This window comes from Zalophus californianus, chromosome 5 (assembly GCF_009762305.2).
Source record: "Zalophus californianus isolate mZalCal1 chromosome 5, mZalCal1.pri.v2, whole genome shotgun sequence".
Taxonomy (NCBI): Eukaryota; Metazoa; Chordata; class Mammalia; order Carnivora; family Otariidae; genus Zalophus; species Zalophus californianus.
This window is the reverse complement of record NC_045599.1, coordinates 108,673,076-108,688,425: the sequence shown is the minus strand read 5'-3', so window position 1 is coordinate 108,688,425 and position 15,350 is coordinate 108,673,076. Positions and strand designations below refer to the sequence as shown.

Sequence of the window (15,350 nt, the reverse complement as noted above, 5' to 3'; positions counted from 1 at the left end):
ATTTCAGTGTTTCATTTCAGCCAGAGGGGAGCATTTTGAAAGGGCCATGTTCCCTCTCTGCTGAGACCCCTTTTCTTCTTGGTGACAGAGAAAAGAGACTGGTCTGAAAGGCTCGAGTGTATTTTCAGTAATTAAGATAAATTGATATGTGCCATCAGGACTGATGAATTAATACTTTGGCTCCAATTCCAGAGTAGGCCATCTATCCTGATGGGAAAACCCTAGAAGAGGTATTCTGAAGGTTCTGAAATTTCTGGAAGAGTCATTGGGTTTTTTTTTCCCTCTCTCTTTCTCTCTGTCTCAGGAGAGATTTTGTTTCCACAGTCACACTATCAAAGTTCTCCGGGTTGGCAGTTAGAATCTTCCCAGTTCTAGTGGCTGGTTAAATCTTGAACTCCGTGGCCTGCCTGTACCTGCCTCCGTGAGCTGACCCCTGCTTGTCTCTCCACCGCCCCTCACCCCGCCGTCCTCTCACCCCATTGCATTAGTCTGCCCTCTTGGTTACAGATGACCCAAATCCTAGTCAATCTGATTTAAGTGAAAAATCAGAATCAGTTGGCTCACACAGTTGAAATTCCAGGGCAGACCTTTTAGGCCTGGCTGGATCCGGGGACTAACCCATCTCTGGTCTTCATCTCTCTCAGTCCCTTGACTCTGCTTTCACCCAGGTTGGCTCCCTGCTCAGGGCAGGCTTTCTCTTGTGGAAATACTCAGCATCCAACTGGAAAGAGTGTTTGTCTTTCCCCATCAGTCCTGTAGAAGTCCCCAAGTTGAGTCTCACTGACCTGCTGCTTCCTTGCCCATCCTGGAGACAGGAAAGTGGGGTTGGGCTGGTTCCCCAAAGGAAATTCCAGGCACTGTATCTAGAAGGAGAATGGATGTGGGGCAGAGCAAACCACAGATGTCCACGCAGACGTGTGTGCGCAGCCATATGGAACCGTTCACAAGCCCTAGGCTCATGTGTCATGTCATCTTTGGAAGCACACACTGTTCACTTCTCTTAAAATGCCTTTCCTTAGTCTGGCCAGCCCACATTCAGCCTTACCTGAGCTCCCTGTGCTAGGTAGGGTCCACCCCAACGCCACTCCTGGCTTTGGCTCTGGATTCCTCATGTTAACGTGACCCAAGGGGTGGCCTGTCTTCCCCACTGGACTGTGAACTCCCTAGAAGCTATCTCTAGACCCAGTGTCTGGCCCATAGTAGGTGTTTTAAATAACTTAGTGGCATCAGTTCCTATCTGATAAAACTTCCTTCGCCCTTCCCAGACTTAACATCACCATCTTTGGGTGTGGTGGGAAGGGTACTCAGCAAGAAGGCAGGGTACTGGCTTCTCATCTCAGCTCTCCATCCATCCGTCTGAGGGCCCTAGACCAACTGCTTGACCTCTCTGGCCCTCACATCCCAAACAGTGCTGTTACAACTTTCCTTCCTATCCCACAGGATAGAATCAAATAAGGTGCCGTGGGGAAAGCCCTTTGACTTAATGCAAGGGTGGTTTGGATTAGAGGTGGTAGCAATAGGACGAGCCAGAGGAGGACTGCACAGTGTCCCGGAGGCCAAGGTTAGGGGTATCTTCCAACTCTGAGATCCAGGAGAGAGAAAGTTTCCACAGGACAATGTGGATGAGCTTGCATGAGAAAGGTGGGCTTTGCAAACAGTATAGGTGGATAGATCTTGTTAATAGCAATTTGGCAAAATCTGTTCCATGCCAAAGCAAGCCCTTCTTTGACCTAAAATTCCACACCCAGGAGTTTATCCAAGAGAGACAGCTGCAAGGATGAGCGAAGATTTAGGTAGAAGCTATTTATTGAGGCCTTACTTACAACAGGGAAAGATTGAGAATGACCCAAATGTACATCCTGTGGGGAAAAATAAGTTAGAACACATCTAAACAATGGAATATTATATTAAGAAAAAGTTAGATGCCTCCAAAATCAAGTTTAAACAGAAGTGAAAAATAGTATATATGTAATATGATCTCGTGTTTAATGTTTAAAAATATGATGAAGGCAAACCAGCAACCAAAAACCCCGAGACTCTCCTCAGGCCAGCTAATGTTTCCTGGGCCCACACCCTAGAAACGTGTGGGGCTCTGTGCACGGCACTGTTCACTCACTGTCATTTAGCCTTCATGATGCACCCAAGGAGGTGCTCTGATTTTCTCCTTTTGTAGATGAGGATACTGAGGCTCGGGTTAAGTCACTTCCACGAATCACACAGCTGCAACGGGGATGTCAGCCCTGCGTGTCGGACTCAGACTGAGCCCGGCTCTGACCCACAGCACCAGGAAAGCTTCCTGTCCCTCGAGGCAGCGGGGGTGGGAGGGCCCCAGATGCAGCCGTCCCCTTCCACTAATGTGTTTCTGTAACAGTGAATATGTTCATCGTAAGTACATATCACTTCTATAGTCGGGAAAAAAATTAAGATTTTTTTTTTTAACTAGAAGGAAAAAAATGTTGGTTTTTCAGCCCTCCCAGTGCGCCCTCACCATAAACATCCAATGCTGTGTTTGGGCCATTTGCAAGTTCAGGGATGAGGGACTCCCCCCGCAAGGGCAGTCCTCCAGAAAAGGCAGTGGCAGTGAGGAGACCCCAGGGAAGGACTGAGTGCAACAGCCCCTGCCCTCGGAGGGAGACACAGTGCCAGCCTGAGGCTCCCCTGGGGCAGGCTCCTGTAAGCAGGGGAGTAACGGGAGGCCACCTGAGGAGATGGGCGACAGCCTTGTTTGGAGAGGGAAACCCAGCACATATGAGTAGAGGCTGGAGGTGTCAGGGGGCCTGGGTTCGCTTTGTTTGATACAGCTGCCAAAGCGCAAGCCTGTCCCAGGCTGCAGATTTGGGGCCGATTTTAAAAAAAGAAAATGCTCAGGTTTTCCTCCTGTAAAACTCACAGCAGCATCATGAGGATTAAATGGAAGAGTGTGGAAAGAAGGTAGGAGCGCCCCCAGACACCGGTTACAGGCGATGTGACACCTTTAGTGGGTCTGGTGACTGGGCCAGGGTGCCTTGGCTAGATCCCAGATGTCCTGATGCTAAACAGCCCCATGCTCATCTCATTCCTCACCGTAGGAGAGGTGGAGGAAAGGGCGGCCCCGCCTAGAGAGAGACCACTGTTAGAGGCAGGGCCTAGAAGTCCAAACCAGCCCCGAGGGGAGTTAGGGTGCCGCATGGGAGGGAGAAATGATTTCCGGAGACCGGCCCAAGAGGCAGAAGGCTATCCGGGACCGCCATCCAAGCACCTGCATGCCAACACTTTTCCCCATCTCTCTCCCCTCCCGCTTCCAGCCCCTCTGACTCAGACTAGCTGCGGTGTCGCTGCCGGTCCCCTCGTGCTAGCGCCTTCCCTCGCTGGGAAGGACTCCAGGAACTTGCTCTGCTGCGTGCAGCATCCTCCCCCACCTCCCCCCCACCGGCTACAGGTGCCCAGCCTTTCCAAGAGCCGCCTGCTAGGAGCAGGGAAGGCATTCTGCTTGTGACGCTCTGAGCAAGCCCTTTGAAATTCCATGAACATCTCTGTCTGCGGGAGCCTGTGTCTCCCACATTCCTCCAGGAAGGTGGCTCAGAGGTCCAAGGGCCGTCTGTCATACATGGCTTCTCAGCCAGCACACACCCGTCTCTCCGTGCCTCAGTCTTTTCATCGCTAAAAAATGGCGAGAGTAACTTCTTCAGAGTTTTTCTGTAAGAACTGAATGGCCTGAAACATTTATCTGGCCTCGAGCCAGGCAAAAAGGAGGCAGTCAATAAGTGGTAGCTGTTCTGATCAGAAGCCTCGTGTACAACATCACGGGATTAAGTAGATGGCCCACAGAGTCAAACCCCCTGGGTTCTGGTGCAGGCGTGATCAGCTAGTCACTGTGTGACCTTGGGGAAGTGACCTAACCTCCCTGGACGTAACTTCACAGCTATCAGATGGGGATAGAATAATCCTTACTTCATAGTGTGGGTGTGAACATAATGTCAGTCGAACCATGTTAAAACCTTAGCTCGGGGCTTGGCATATAATAAGTGCTCGATAAACAGTGGCTGTCAGTGTTGGCACTGTTGCCGCCGATATGAATCGGGCTGGCAGCCACAGGAAGACGGGAGCGGAAAGAGCTTTGGGGCTGACGAGACACAGGCTGAGGACCTTGGGTCCAGGCCCAGCTTTGGGGCGAACTCTCAGTGAGACCTTGGATGGCTCCCTTGCCCTTTCTTTTTTTTCTGTTTTTTAAGATTATTTATTTATTTATTTATTTGAGAGAGAGAGAGAGCATGAGAGGGGGGAGGGTCAGAGGGAGAAGCAGACTCCCTGCCGAGCAGGGACCCCGATGCGGGGCTCGATCCTAGGACTCCAGGATCCCGACCCAAGCCGAAGGCAGTCACCCAACCAACTGAGCCACCCAGGCGCCCCTCCCTTGCCCTTTCTGCTGAAGCTGTATCTTCTCACCTACGAGGGCACTAATAACCCCAAACTCACAGGGCTGTCTGTGTGAACTCACTAGTACCATTATCCTGAGGGAGGCTGTCACTGTTCCAGTATGTACTGGTACTTAGAGTGTGGGCCCCAGACCAGCAGTATCCAAAGCGTCTGAGAACTTGTTAGAAATGTAAATTCTCAGGCTCCACCCCAGACCTGCTGAGTTAGACACCCTAAGGGTGGGGCCCGGCAGTCTGTATTTTAACCAGTTTTCCAGGCCATTCTGAGGTTCCCAAGGGTGAAAACTGTGGCTGTGTTGAATACGTGGGGTCTTGTACAGAGAGAGTGCTCAGGCTTGGGGGTAGAAGGACAGAGCAAACAGGGAGGCCGCTTGGCAGGTTGGCCAGTACGTCCCAGCACTTCACCCAGCTATATCCTTGGGTCATTGGGTCCACCCTTGGCAGCGAGTTTCTATTCCATTTCTTTCGACAGGGTTTTAGAGAAAGGCTGTCCAGTGACTAGGCAATGTGTGAATGAATGAATGAATGAATGAAACTAAGAAAGTTTGTATGGGCTGTGTTATTGATGGAAAGAAAAGCAAGGTGCCCCACAGAGCAGAAAAGTGAACGGACGGCTGCGGGTTCCCAGCAGCATCCACAACCTGAGCGCAGGGTTGTGAGAGGGGCCAGAAGTGACCAAGAGTGGAGGAACGGGTGGTGGAGAGCCTTGTGTACAAGCCAGGGGTGCCTGTTCGTTCTGCAGACAAGACAGGTGCTGATAGGGGCGTGGCAGAAGACCATAATAGGGTCAGGACCAGACTTTAGAAAGATTAAACCAGGAAGGTGTGGTCTCCCTGGAGGTCTCAGAGCTGCCTGGTTCTGGGGGACCCAACCCGGATTCCACCCTGGGCTCTGCCATTTATGAGCAGAGGGACCTTGGGGAAGGCACTTGGGTCTCTTGGCCTCACCAGGCCTTGGGTTCCTCACATATAGAAGGTATGATAGCACCTCCCTCACTGGGTGGTTATGAGAGTGCTCTATTCAAAGTATGAGTCAAACCTCAGGGACCCTGCCTCTTGACTGAATTTATTTATTAGTTTAAGAAACAAAACCCTAATGTAAGGCAACCATCCCCCATTTTTTTTTTGGCCAACTTGTCTATAAACACCTAAGGAAATGGTTGAATTAGTCAAATAATTTCTTAATTTAGACACACATATGCTTAAAACTATATTACATAAAATTAGACACGTTCTGCATAGAGCACTGGGTGTTATACGCAAACAATGAATCATGGAACACTACATCAAAAACTAATGATGTAATGTATGGTGATTAACATAACAATAAAAAATTTAAAAATGCTTAAATCGGGGGGAAAATAAATAAAATTAGAATAAAAATATTAACTTAGAAGTAAATTCAAATGGTTTTTAAAAATCAAGTAAAACTTTTTTTCCTACTCTTTACCAGCTGCATCCAGTAACCATTATCAACATCTAAAACTAGCATGAGTGAGGTCCTTTCATGCTGGTAAGACTCCATGAAAGAGCATCTTGTTGTTTAAAGCAAACTAATATATTCAAAACAACATGAGCCTCGGAAAACAAGGATGTCACACCATTTCTTCTTTTCTGAGGGGAAGTACCCTCAGCTGCCGTGCACCCACATAGCACCGTACACATTGCTCCCAGCCCTCTCTGCTTTGGGATTACCTCTTTTCAGCCTCATCACAACCCCAGGAGGCAAACACAAGAATTCATCCCATTGTGCAGATGGGGAAGACTGAGGCTTTGAGACTCCCAAAGCTTGCTTAAGAGCCTGATTAGACCTCAGTCCTTACTCCAGAACCAAGCTCCTAACAGGCAACCCCGGGTACCTCCTGAGCACACAGACAATGCAGGAGAACTTGTGGTAATTATTATTATTTGCCCCAAGTGCAACTAAATAGGGTTTGAACTCCACAGGGGTCCTCAGCCGAGGTTCCAAGAGCAGAAGCTGTGGCTGGCTGTCACCTTCTCCTGGCCATTGGCAGTTGGACGGCCGCCCAGGCTCGGTGGCACCCAGGCAGTCCGTGTCCTCGACAGAGGGAGGCTCCCTCAACAGGACGGGCCCTTCTGCCACGTGCTCTCTGGGCCCCCGTGTGTCTTCCTGATGCACATCACCACTTGTTTCTTCTCCCCTCAGTTTAGGAGATAAGAGCAAGTAATTGTCTTTTATAGACACTGTAATGAAGCCTGTCATCACACAAAAGAAGTTTGCTAATAAAATAAATCAAAGCAGCAATGAAAATGAATGGGGAGCAAGCTTTTGCAATTAGATTTGTACTTGTCTAGTGGCATGGTGCTTCCACGAGAAGTGAGAAGGCTGCTCTGGCAGGGGAGAAAGGCACCAAGAAACAAGCTGATGGGGCGGTGGAGGGGGTTGCACACTCCTCATGTAGAGCAGGCAGCCACATGCCCCATGGTTGTGGAGATTGGCGAGGGGCTGCACAGGGAGGGAGGGAAGGAAGCCGACGGCAGAGAGGGGTTGCAAATACCTCATCTCGGTGGTCTGTTGTGTGTCTACATCCAACTAGGAGGGGGTCCCATGCCACACGTAGAGTGGCTGCTGCTGGCGCCCGCCCCCCCTTCTCTTTGCCACCAGCTGGAGTGTCCTGCCAGTGTGTTACCTAGGGGAGAGACGAGCACCTGGGGCAGGCAGCTGGGCCCCCAGTGGTGCCCCATGCTGTGCCAGCCCCACCTGGCCCTGTCATTCCTGTCAGCTGCAGGTCTGCCCACCAAGTCAGAAAAACCACTTCATGTCTCTGAGCCTCAGTTTCTCCGTTTCGGAAATCAGGCATAGGATAAAAACCATGATGGGGCAGATGCTGTATCATTTCAAGCTGGTGGTGTTTCCCGTTCTTCTGCAAACAGAAATGACGAACGTGGTCAAGTCTGCTATGGCCAGGCATCAAGCTACATGCTTTTCACGACTGTCTCATGCCACGTGAGCGGCCTTGCGAGGTAGTGGTGAGCCGTCATGCCCAGGTCACAGGAGACTGAGGCTCCCGGGGAGAGGGGCGTCGTAGCCACAGGGCCACACGAGGTGGCATTGGGAATGGGGGGTGTGCTCAGAGCCCCCGTTCCGTGGCTGTCCTGGGTCTCGAGGGCAGCTGCCTCGCTGTGAAGGAAGGCGGGAGAGGGCCCTAACAGTACACAGACAGGGGACCAGGGCCGTGAGCAGAACCATGGGACCTGGGATCAAGACCCCCTCTGGCCACAACCCCAGCCGGGGGCAAGTCAGGACCCCGTTCTGTGCCTCCAGCTTCTGTCCTGTTCCTGGAGGGAGAGTCCCTTCCAGTCTTGGGATCCTCCCAGATACCAGTGAGCACCACAGAGGTGCTGACCGCTGTGGAAGACGCTAGAGGGTTTGTGAAGAGTTGGGGTGTGCCCTGCATTGGGCCCTTTCCAGGCTGTTCAGGTGTCTCCCAGAGGACTCGGGAGTTGGCAGCAGCTTCAGCTGAACAGGTATCTGGGTGTCTGAAGGCAGTCCCTTCTGAGTCGGCTGTCAGTGGATCATGTTCAGGGCAGGGAAGCTGAGGAGTAAACCCGTCATCCCAAACCAGGACTCCTTCTGGGCTCCGGACGTCCTGGAAATCTGAGGATGTTTTGGATGCCTCAAACCTCTCAGCAGATCAAGGGCATCCTGGCCCCTCAGGAACCTTCAGGCTGATGGCCAGTGTGGTCAGGGCCAAAGAAACCAGAGGTCACAGTGAAGAGAAAGATTTGGAGATTGATTGTCGTCTACATAAAGGAAGATTCCCTGCCAGGCAGAGCTGGAGACTCATCCTCGTTAGCTAATGTGAGCTTAATATGGAGTCCGGGGAGCTGGACGCCGGCCTAGTCAACTGCCCAGGAGACAGTCAAAAATAGAGTGGGGTAAGGTATCCCCCACCTGCTCAGCGCCACTCTGCCTTCCGTAAGGCAGGGGCAGCCCAGCGCCGAGCTGGTTGATATCCGCCAGACAAAAGCATCACTTCCACATCAGTCATTTTGTATAAAGGAAGAGTTATTGTTATGGGATGCTGGCGCCTGATCAATATCTCCTGCTTTGAAAAATAAACTTCTTGGCTTGGCCTTGACATTAATCTACCATCAGGAGCCTATTATCTCAAGACCAATGTTCTGTTTCTATTGACTTGCTCAATTTTTTTTCTCCCCCAAGATCAGACTAGAATTGCATTTCTCCCAGGCAGCACTTCTACTAATTGCCACCCCATGCATACATATCCCCTTGCAGGAAGCCTGGGATGCAGTACATCCGGGGTGGTTGGAGACAGTGGCTGGCGGAGGGTAATGAGGGACTGAGGACACCCAGGTGCATGAGGTGGAAAAGCCTCCCTTCTAGAGCCTGTGAAATAATTAAGACATGAAGCCAGATACCCACTATCCCATTGAGCCATTCAAGCTGGAAAATACTCTTTTGCACAGAATCAGGGTTGCAGATATTCCCACTCCTGCTCCTCATTCATAAACGAGGAAACGGGAATAACATTAATAATAATGCCCGAGAGGCGCCTGGGGGGCCCAGTCGGTTGAGCAACCGACTCTTGATCTCAGGGTCATGAGTTCAAGCCCTGCATTGGGCTCCACACTGGGCATGGAGCCTATTTTAAAAATATATATATATGTAACGGCCCAAGTACAGTTGAGCCCTACATCACCACAGCGTCCACAAAACCAAAGCATGACTGCCTCTATCTGCAAGAGCCTCCCAGGCCCTCGCTGCGCCCTAGCCCATTCTCCACCCCACAGGCAGAGTCATCTTGGTAAAATAGAAACTGGATTATATTGTCACCCTCACTAAACACTTTTGCTGAAGACTCTTTGCTTTGCGCTGTGAGACCCTCATGATTGTCCCTGCTCACCTCTCTGACCTCCCCTCCAATCTCTGCTCCTGCTCCAGGCCTCTGGCTTTCTCTGTTCAGTGATTAAGACAAGCCTCGCCCTACCTCAGGGCCTTTTCACTTGCTCCTCTCTCCACCTGTTCTCTCACCCCTCGGATCTTTATGTTACTTTTGCCTTCTCATTATTTAAGTCTCGTATCTAATATTCCCTTTGAAGTGAGGATTTCCCTCACCGATGTAAAGGAACCTCTCATAGATCCATAGATGCATACAGTGAGTCTGGCCTTGCTTTGGCTCCCTTATAGCACATATCACTATCTGAAACTGCCTTTGTGTTAGTTATCTACTGCCACAGGAAAAGAATACCCCATACCTCCAATATACCCTCCTAAAGCCGCAGTAAAAGTATCGCAAGATTTGTGTGGCTCAGGGAGTTAGTAGTGATTTAACCGGACAGTTCTGCTCGGGTCTGTCATGAGGCTGCAGTCAAGGTGTCAGCCAGGACCACCGGCATCTGAGGGCTAGACCGGCACTGGAGGATCCCTTTCTCAGAGGCTCGCTCACGTGGCTGGCCCATTCACACGATAAGCAGGAGGCCTCAGCTCCTCACCACCCGACCTCTCCACAGAGCTGCCTGAGTGTCCTCAAGGCACGGCAGCTGGGGACCCCAAAGCAAGTGGTCTCAGGAAGGAAGGCAGAAGCCACGGTGTCTTTTATGACCTTCATTTCTGCACTTTTCTGTTGGTTACACGGGTCCATCCTCACAGGACACATTTGGGAGGGAACTGCCTAAAGGTGCAAATACCAGAAGGCCAGGCTCACTGGGGGCCATCCTGGAGCTGGGCACCATACTCACCGTCCATGAGGGCAAGGGCCTTGGCAGACTCACCACTCTATGTGCCCAGGACAATGGTTAGCATGTAGCGGATACTCCATACATATTAGTCAAATGTCTGAATGAATCATTGTGGCGTGTGTCACTGCTGTGACCGTGTGCCAAGCCTTGTGCTAAGTAAGCGCCTCACATGCGATATCTCATCCCCAAGGCCCGCTTCATGTAATCCTCCACAGATGAGGAAACTGAGTCTCAGAGAAGTTAAGTACCTTGATCAAAGTCACAAACCTGGTAAGTGGCTGAGCTAGGATTTGAAGCCAGGACTGCTGAGGAGGGTCCGTTTAGCCTCGGCCCCGCAGTGGGTGTGAGTCAGCATACTTAGGAAGAATTCCCAAATTGCCATCAGACCAACATGCATCAAGCTCAGGAGCTCTTTGTGACGCCAGCTCTGTAGGGAAACACAAGGAGAAACTTGGGATTCCCCTCTGCAGTGATAGCAGCTGCGGGGCTTAGGGAGCCAGACTGCAGAGAAGTCGGGGCAGGGAGGCTGCTGTCTCTGCTCAGGGTGACCCAGCAGGAGGCTTAGAGATCTCGGAGGAAACTCCAGAACCTGAGGCCACAGTCAGTAAATATACAGAGCCTGTGTGCCATCTCTTCCCCTCTCATACCTGTGGCAGACATCACTAAGCAATCCCTGCGGTCTTTCCCACGGAGCCCCCATTGCCACCTTAGAGTTTGCAACACAGCTGTCTGCACACTTGCACTTGCTCAGCTGGAGTCAGCTGAAGCGGGGTTTAAATTCTGGCTCTGCCAGTCACTAACCCTGCGACCTTAGACAAGCCTCTTAGCTTCTCTGAGCCTCGGTTTCTTCTGTAAAGTGGAGCTCCGTTACTACCCGCTTTATAGGGTTTCTGATGAGGCTTAGATGCAGTTGTGCGTGGGGAGCTTGTACCATAGCGTTTGGCAATGAGTAAGCACTCAACGCTGTCAGCTATTTAAAAGCACTGTTGTTACTACTGTGTTTTCCTCCTCGCTCTGTGAATGGGGGCTTTAGCAGACAGTCCAAGCTGATGCTTTCAGTGAATGCATGGAAGGAGGCGACGGTGACCTTTGGGGGTAATGGTGAATGAGAGGCAGAAATATCATCTTCTCTCTCCCTTCCCGCCCTGCAGGTCTGGATGTGTGGGGGCCGCATGGAGGACATCCCCTGCTCCAGGGTGGGCCATATCTACAGGAAGTATGTACCCTACAAGGTTCCCGCCGGAGTCAGCCTGGCCCGGGTAAGGTGATGGCTCTCCTGGACGGGGAGGCGGGAGGGGGCTGGGCCCATCAGCACAGCAGAGACCTCCTGAGATACCTGGGACTCCACGCCAAGTGACTCAGGTGTGACAATGTGCATGCCACCCCCCAACTCTCTAGGTGAAATCCAATTTAAAATAACTTACTTAAAGCCCTGCTTAACCACTCATTCCCTGTGACCTTAAGAGGGTTGCTTAACTCCTCTGAGCCTGTGTTTCCTCTTTTGTTCAAAGGAAGCTAATTTTTCACAACTCTTAGCATTGCCAGAGAATTAAGGAGATGGCACAGTTTCCCCAAGTGTGACAGACAAGATGATTTTAGGTGCCAGACATAGGAACATTTTTATTTACATGGGTTTAAATTAATGTGCATTAGAAATTAATATGTATTAGTGTAGCTAACTTGTGATTTTCCAGATCTGATTACTTAGGATAAAGCTGAAGTAGGTGCAAAGTTAGACCAGGAGTGATTTAAAGAAAGCTGTTAGATAAATATTAATACAGGTGGAGCGATGTGTTGGGGAAAGCCTGAGGCAAGGCACTTAAAAGTTCCTGGCAGGAGGGTGGCTAATAAATGTCAGTGTCTTTCTCTCCCCCCCCGCCCCTCCCCCACTTACACAGCCAAAAATTCTCTGGGTCAAACTATTTCATTACCTTAAGATGGTTTGTATTAATCATTACTTGAATTAAATTGGCCACTGGCTACACACAGAACTCTGTTAGCCAGAGGCTTGTTTGGGGTTGGTTTTGTTATTTGTATTAATGATCTTCCCCTAAACCTTAAATTTTAAAATATTAAGTGTCTTGAGGAAAAAAAAAAAATCAAGGTGACCACAAGAGAAAAATGGGGCCGGGGAGGGCCCCAGAAGGTAAAGAGGGCCGCAGAGAGGTTTGTGGGAAGCTGGAAACGTAACCAGGTAACCGGCACAGCTGTGCCTGGTGGAGACCCCTCCCGACAGAGACCCCCGTGGGAGCCTGTTTGGCATCCGTCCAGACAGCCTCCTTCGGCCCGGCCGCCGCCTCCCCGTCCCGTATCACCTGACAGTGGATGCCATGCAGAACTGTAGGCCCGGGGTCAGGAAGAGCCCCGGTCCTGCAAGTTACACGAAGACTGGGCGGCTCCACCAGGCAGTGGAAGCCCGGGCTCCATCCATGGGTGGGAGCTGAACTCGGGAGGCGGCAGGAGCGGCTCTGGGGCCCGCGTTGAAGAAAAAGAGAGCCAGCAGCGCCCTCTAGTGGTAGAAGATTCCAACGACAACCAGGCACGGGCCCTCGGCGCTTCGGACCGCCCATCCGACGCGGGGGCGCGGCCGGTTCTAGACTCAGCAAGAGAGGTAGGAATCAGGTTTCTTCTGAGATCCTGTTGGCAAGCCCCGAGAAAGACGCCAGACGGGACAACAGCGCAAAGTCGCTCAGTAAGCCCAAGAGCGCGCACGCGACTCTCAGCTACTGGGAGTGGTGGGACCGTGGGGACACCTCTGACCCCTCAGCAGGATCATTTCCAAAGCAGCCTTTTCTTCTCTGGTCATTTATAAGACCCACCTGGTTAAAAGGCACCACGACCTCCTGTTTATTGAACCACAGATGAATTCAATGGATAATAGCTCACTGTAGTAACACATAAAAACTTCCTGTGAGCTAGACTTCATGCAAAGCATCTTACATATTTATCGAACTTAATTCTCATATGCTTTTAATCCCCGTCTGAGAGATGAGGAAAGGGAAATGTGGAGACATTAACTAACTAGAATTCAAACCCACTTAGGCCTGACCAGTGCCTGGCACAGAGCAATTGTCCCTTAAACAGTGGTTGCTGTTGTTAGCGTTAATGTCACCATCTATTAACAAGACTGGGAAGTTTATTTCAATGTCTTCTCTTAATTCTGTGTTTAAACATTTTAACTTCTTTTTCAACTGTCTATATCTTATCAGTCTCCTGGTGACTTTAAACCAGTTAACAATCAGAGGGGCACCCCACGTAGGTTTACAGGACCACAAAGATGCCTGAATCAAGCTCCCCTGAATTTTTATCATAGTATCTAACTACCCTCATTGAGTTGCAGATCACATTGTAAATGTTTGCTTCTTGTTTTAACAGCCAAATCCTTCTAGAACATAATCTCCTAGAAGATCATTTTAATAGATTTGAGGAGAGGTTGTCTAAAAGTCCTAAGAGAGCCACATAAAGAGAAAAACCTCAGTCTTACTAAAGTTGTCAGATTCCAGGACAAACAGCTAGAGAGCAGTGAAGTGGCAATTCAAGAGAGATGAGCTAACCAGCAGTTCGCCTACCTCAAGAACAAGGCCAGTCTTAGTTTGTTTACTAAATTTATTAAAAATCCTTCTTGTCTCTGCCCCTGGGAAAGGGATCTTAGAGAAAGAAGTAACAGAAACCCATTCAAACTCGCCAAAAAAAAATAAATAAAAAATGGCCTCTTATTCCGAGGATCTGGGCAAATCTCTGTAATGCAAGCACAAGGAGAGCAGAGCAGCTTCCAACAGGACTGGGACCTGGAACTAGGGAGGTGTTGGGGGAGGGATGAGAGGAGCACGCAGCCTCCTAAAATCCCAGAGTCCTTTGTGTGACTCTAGCAACGGGAGATGTAATAGAAGTAAATGTAAAGTCCTTTACTTTGGTCAAAACAGTCAACTGTACAAAAGTTCAAAATCTGGGAGAGGCATGTCTAAAAAGTGCAATATTCATTAAAATAGTCATTTAAGGATCAATTAAAATATTGTGTGATTTGATCCTTTTATCATTGCACTGGTGAATTTGGTCAGATTGGCCACTTTAGCCTGTCGTTGGAGAGAAAACTGTAGCAGTTCCTCAGCATCCCTGTGGCATGAGCAAATTAGTGTGCCAAAGGACCTGGGTGGGCAGACTGGAAAAAGGAGAGTCTTCAGGTGTGCAGGCTTTTTTAGGCTTTCAGCTTCCTTGGGGCACAATTTTAAATTAAGCCCAGCCTTTGCCGTGTCGGAGCCTGGCAGGTATGACACTGTTCCTTAATTACTTCTAACCCACTGTCAACCTCTTCAGCGCTCAGAAAGAATGAGTCATTGGCAAGGAAATTTCATGGTTTCCTTGTCCCAAACTCAAGAGTCAGCACAATGGAGGAGTTGGTGAATTTTGCCTTTGGCATGGAGCTCCCCCTCCTGCTGGCTTCCTTCCTCTTTGCTCAGGAATCAGCAAATTGCTTTGTGTGGCCCATGAGCTAAGGATGACTTTTACATTTTCAAATAGGGTGAAAAGATGAAAGAAGAATATTTTGTGATACGTGAAAATCAAATTTCAATGTCCATAAAGTTTTATTGGAATACCACCACACCCATTCATTTACATAATGTGTCGAGCTCCTTTATAGCTACCTCAGAGTTGAGACCAAATGGTCCACAAAGCCTCAAATATTTACAATCTCACCCTTTACAAAAAATGCTTGTCGACCCCTGCCTTACCTTCTGCTTCTGGAGCAGTCATTTACACTGAGGTGTGAATGACTGATACAGCTTAAAATGCTAACTCCCTTTTACCCTTCAGAAGAAAATTTGGATTGCAGTGGGAGTGGCCGGGGCCGGGGGGGGGGGGGGGGGGGGGGGGGGGGGGGGGGGGGGGGGGGGGGGGGGGGGGGGGGGGGGGGGGGGGGGGGGGGGGGGGGGGGGGGGGGGGGGGGGGGGGGGGGGGGGGGGGGGGGGGGGGGGGGGGGGGGGGGGGGGGGGGGGGGGGCGACCTTTACGATAGAGATAAAGCTGGGAGAGTTGAATGTTGAGTTGAAGGGCAGATTTCTGACAACCCAGGATTGTAGGAAGATGTTTTGGAACAGAGAATTTCGCCTGAACCCTGAAGCTGTGCTCTTCCAGACCAGGCGTCTGTGGTCCTCAGCAGGTGGTATGTACACCTACAGATGGAGGGAGGAATCTTCCTCCTGGTTACATGGAAG

The 15,350-nt window shown here is 50.3% G+C and overlaps 1 protein-coding gene across 1 annotated transcript in view; it reads left to right on the top strand.

Moving 5' to 3' along the window:
• Window positions 1–15,350, top strand: part of GALNT10 (polypeptide N-acetylgalactosaminyltransferase 10) — a 223,937-nt gene that overhangs the window by 193,787 nt on the left and 14,800 nt on the right. The window contains 1 exon segment of the mRNA XM_027605662.2: window positions 11,290–11,397. Coding sequence (XP_027461463.2) covers window positions 11,290–11,397 — 108 coding nt within the window.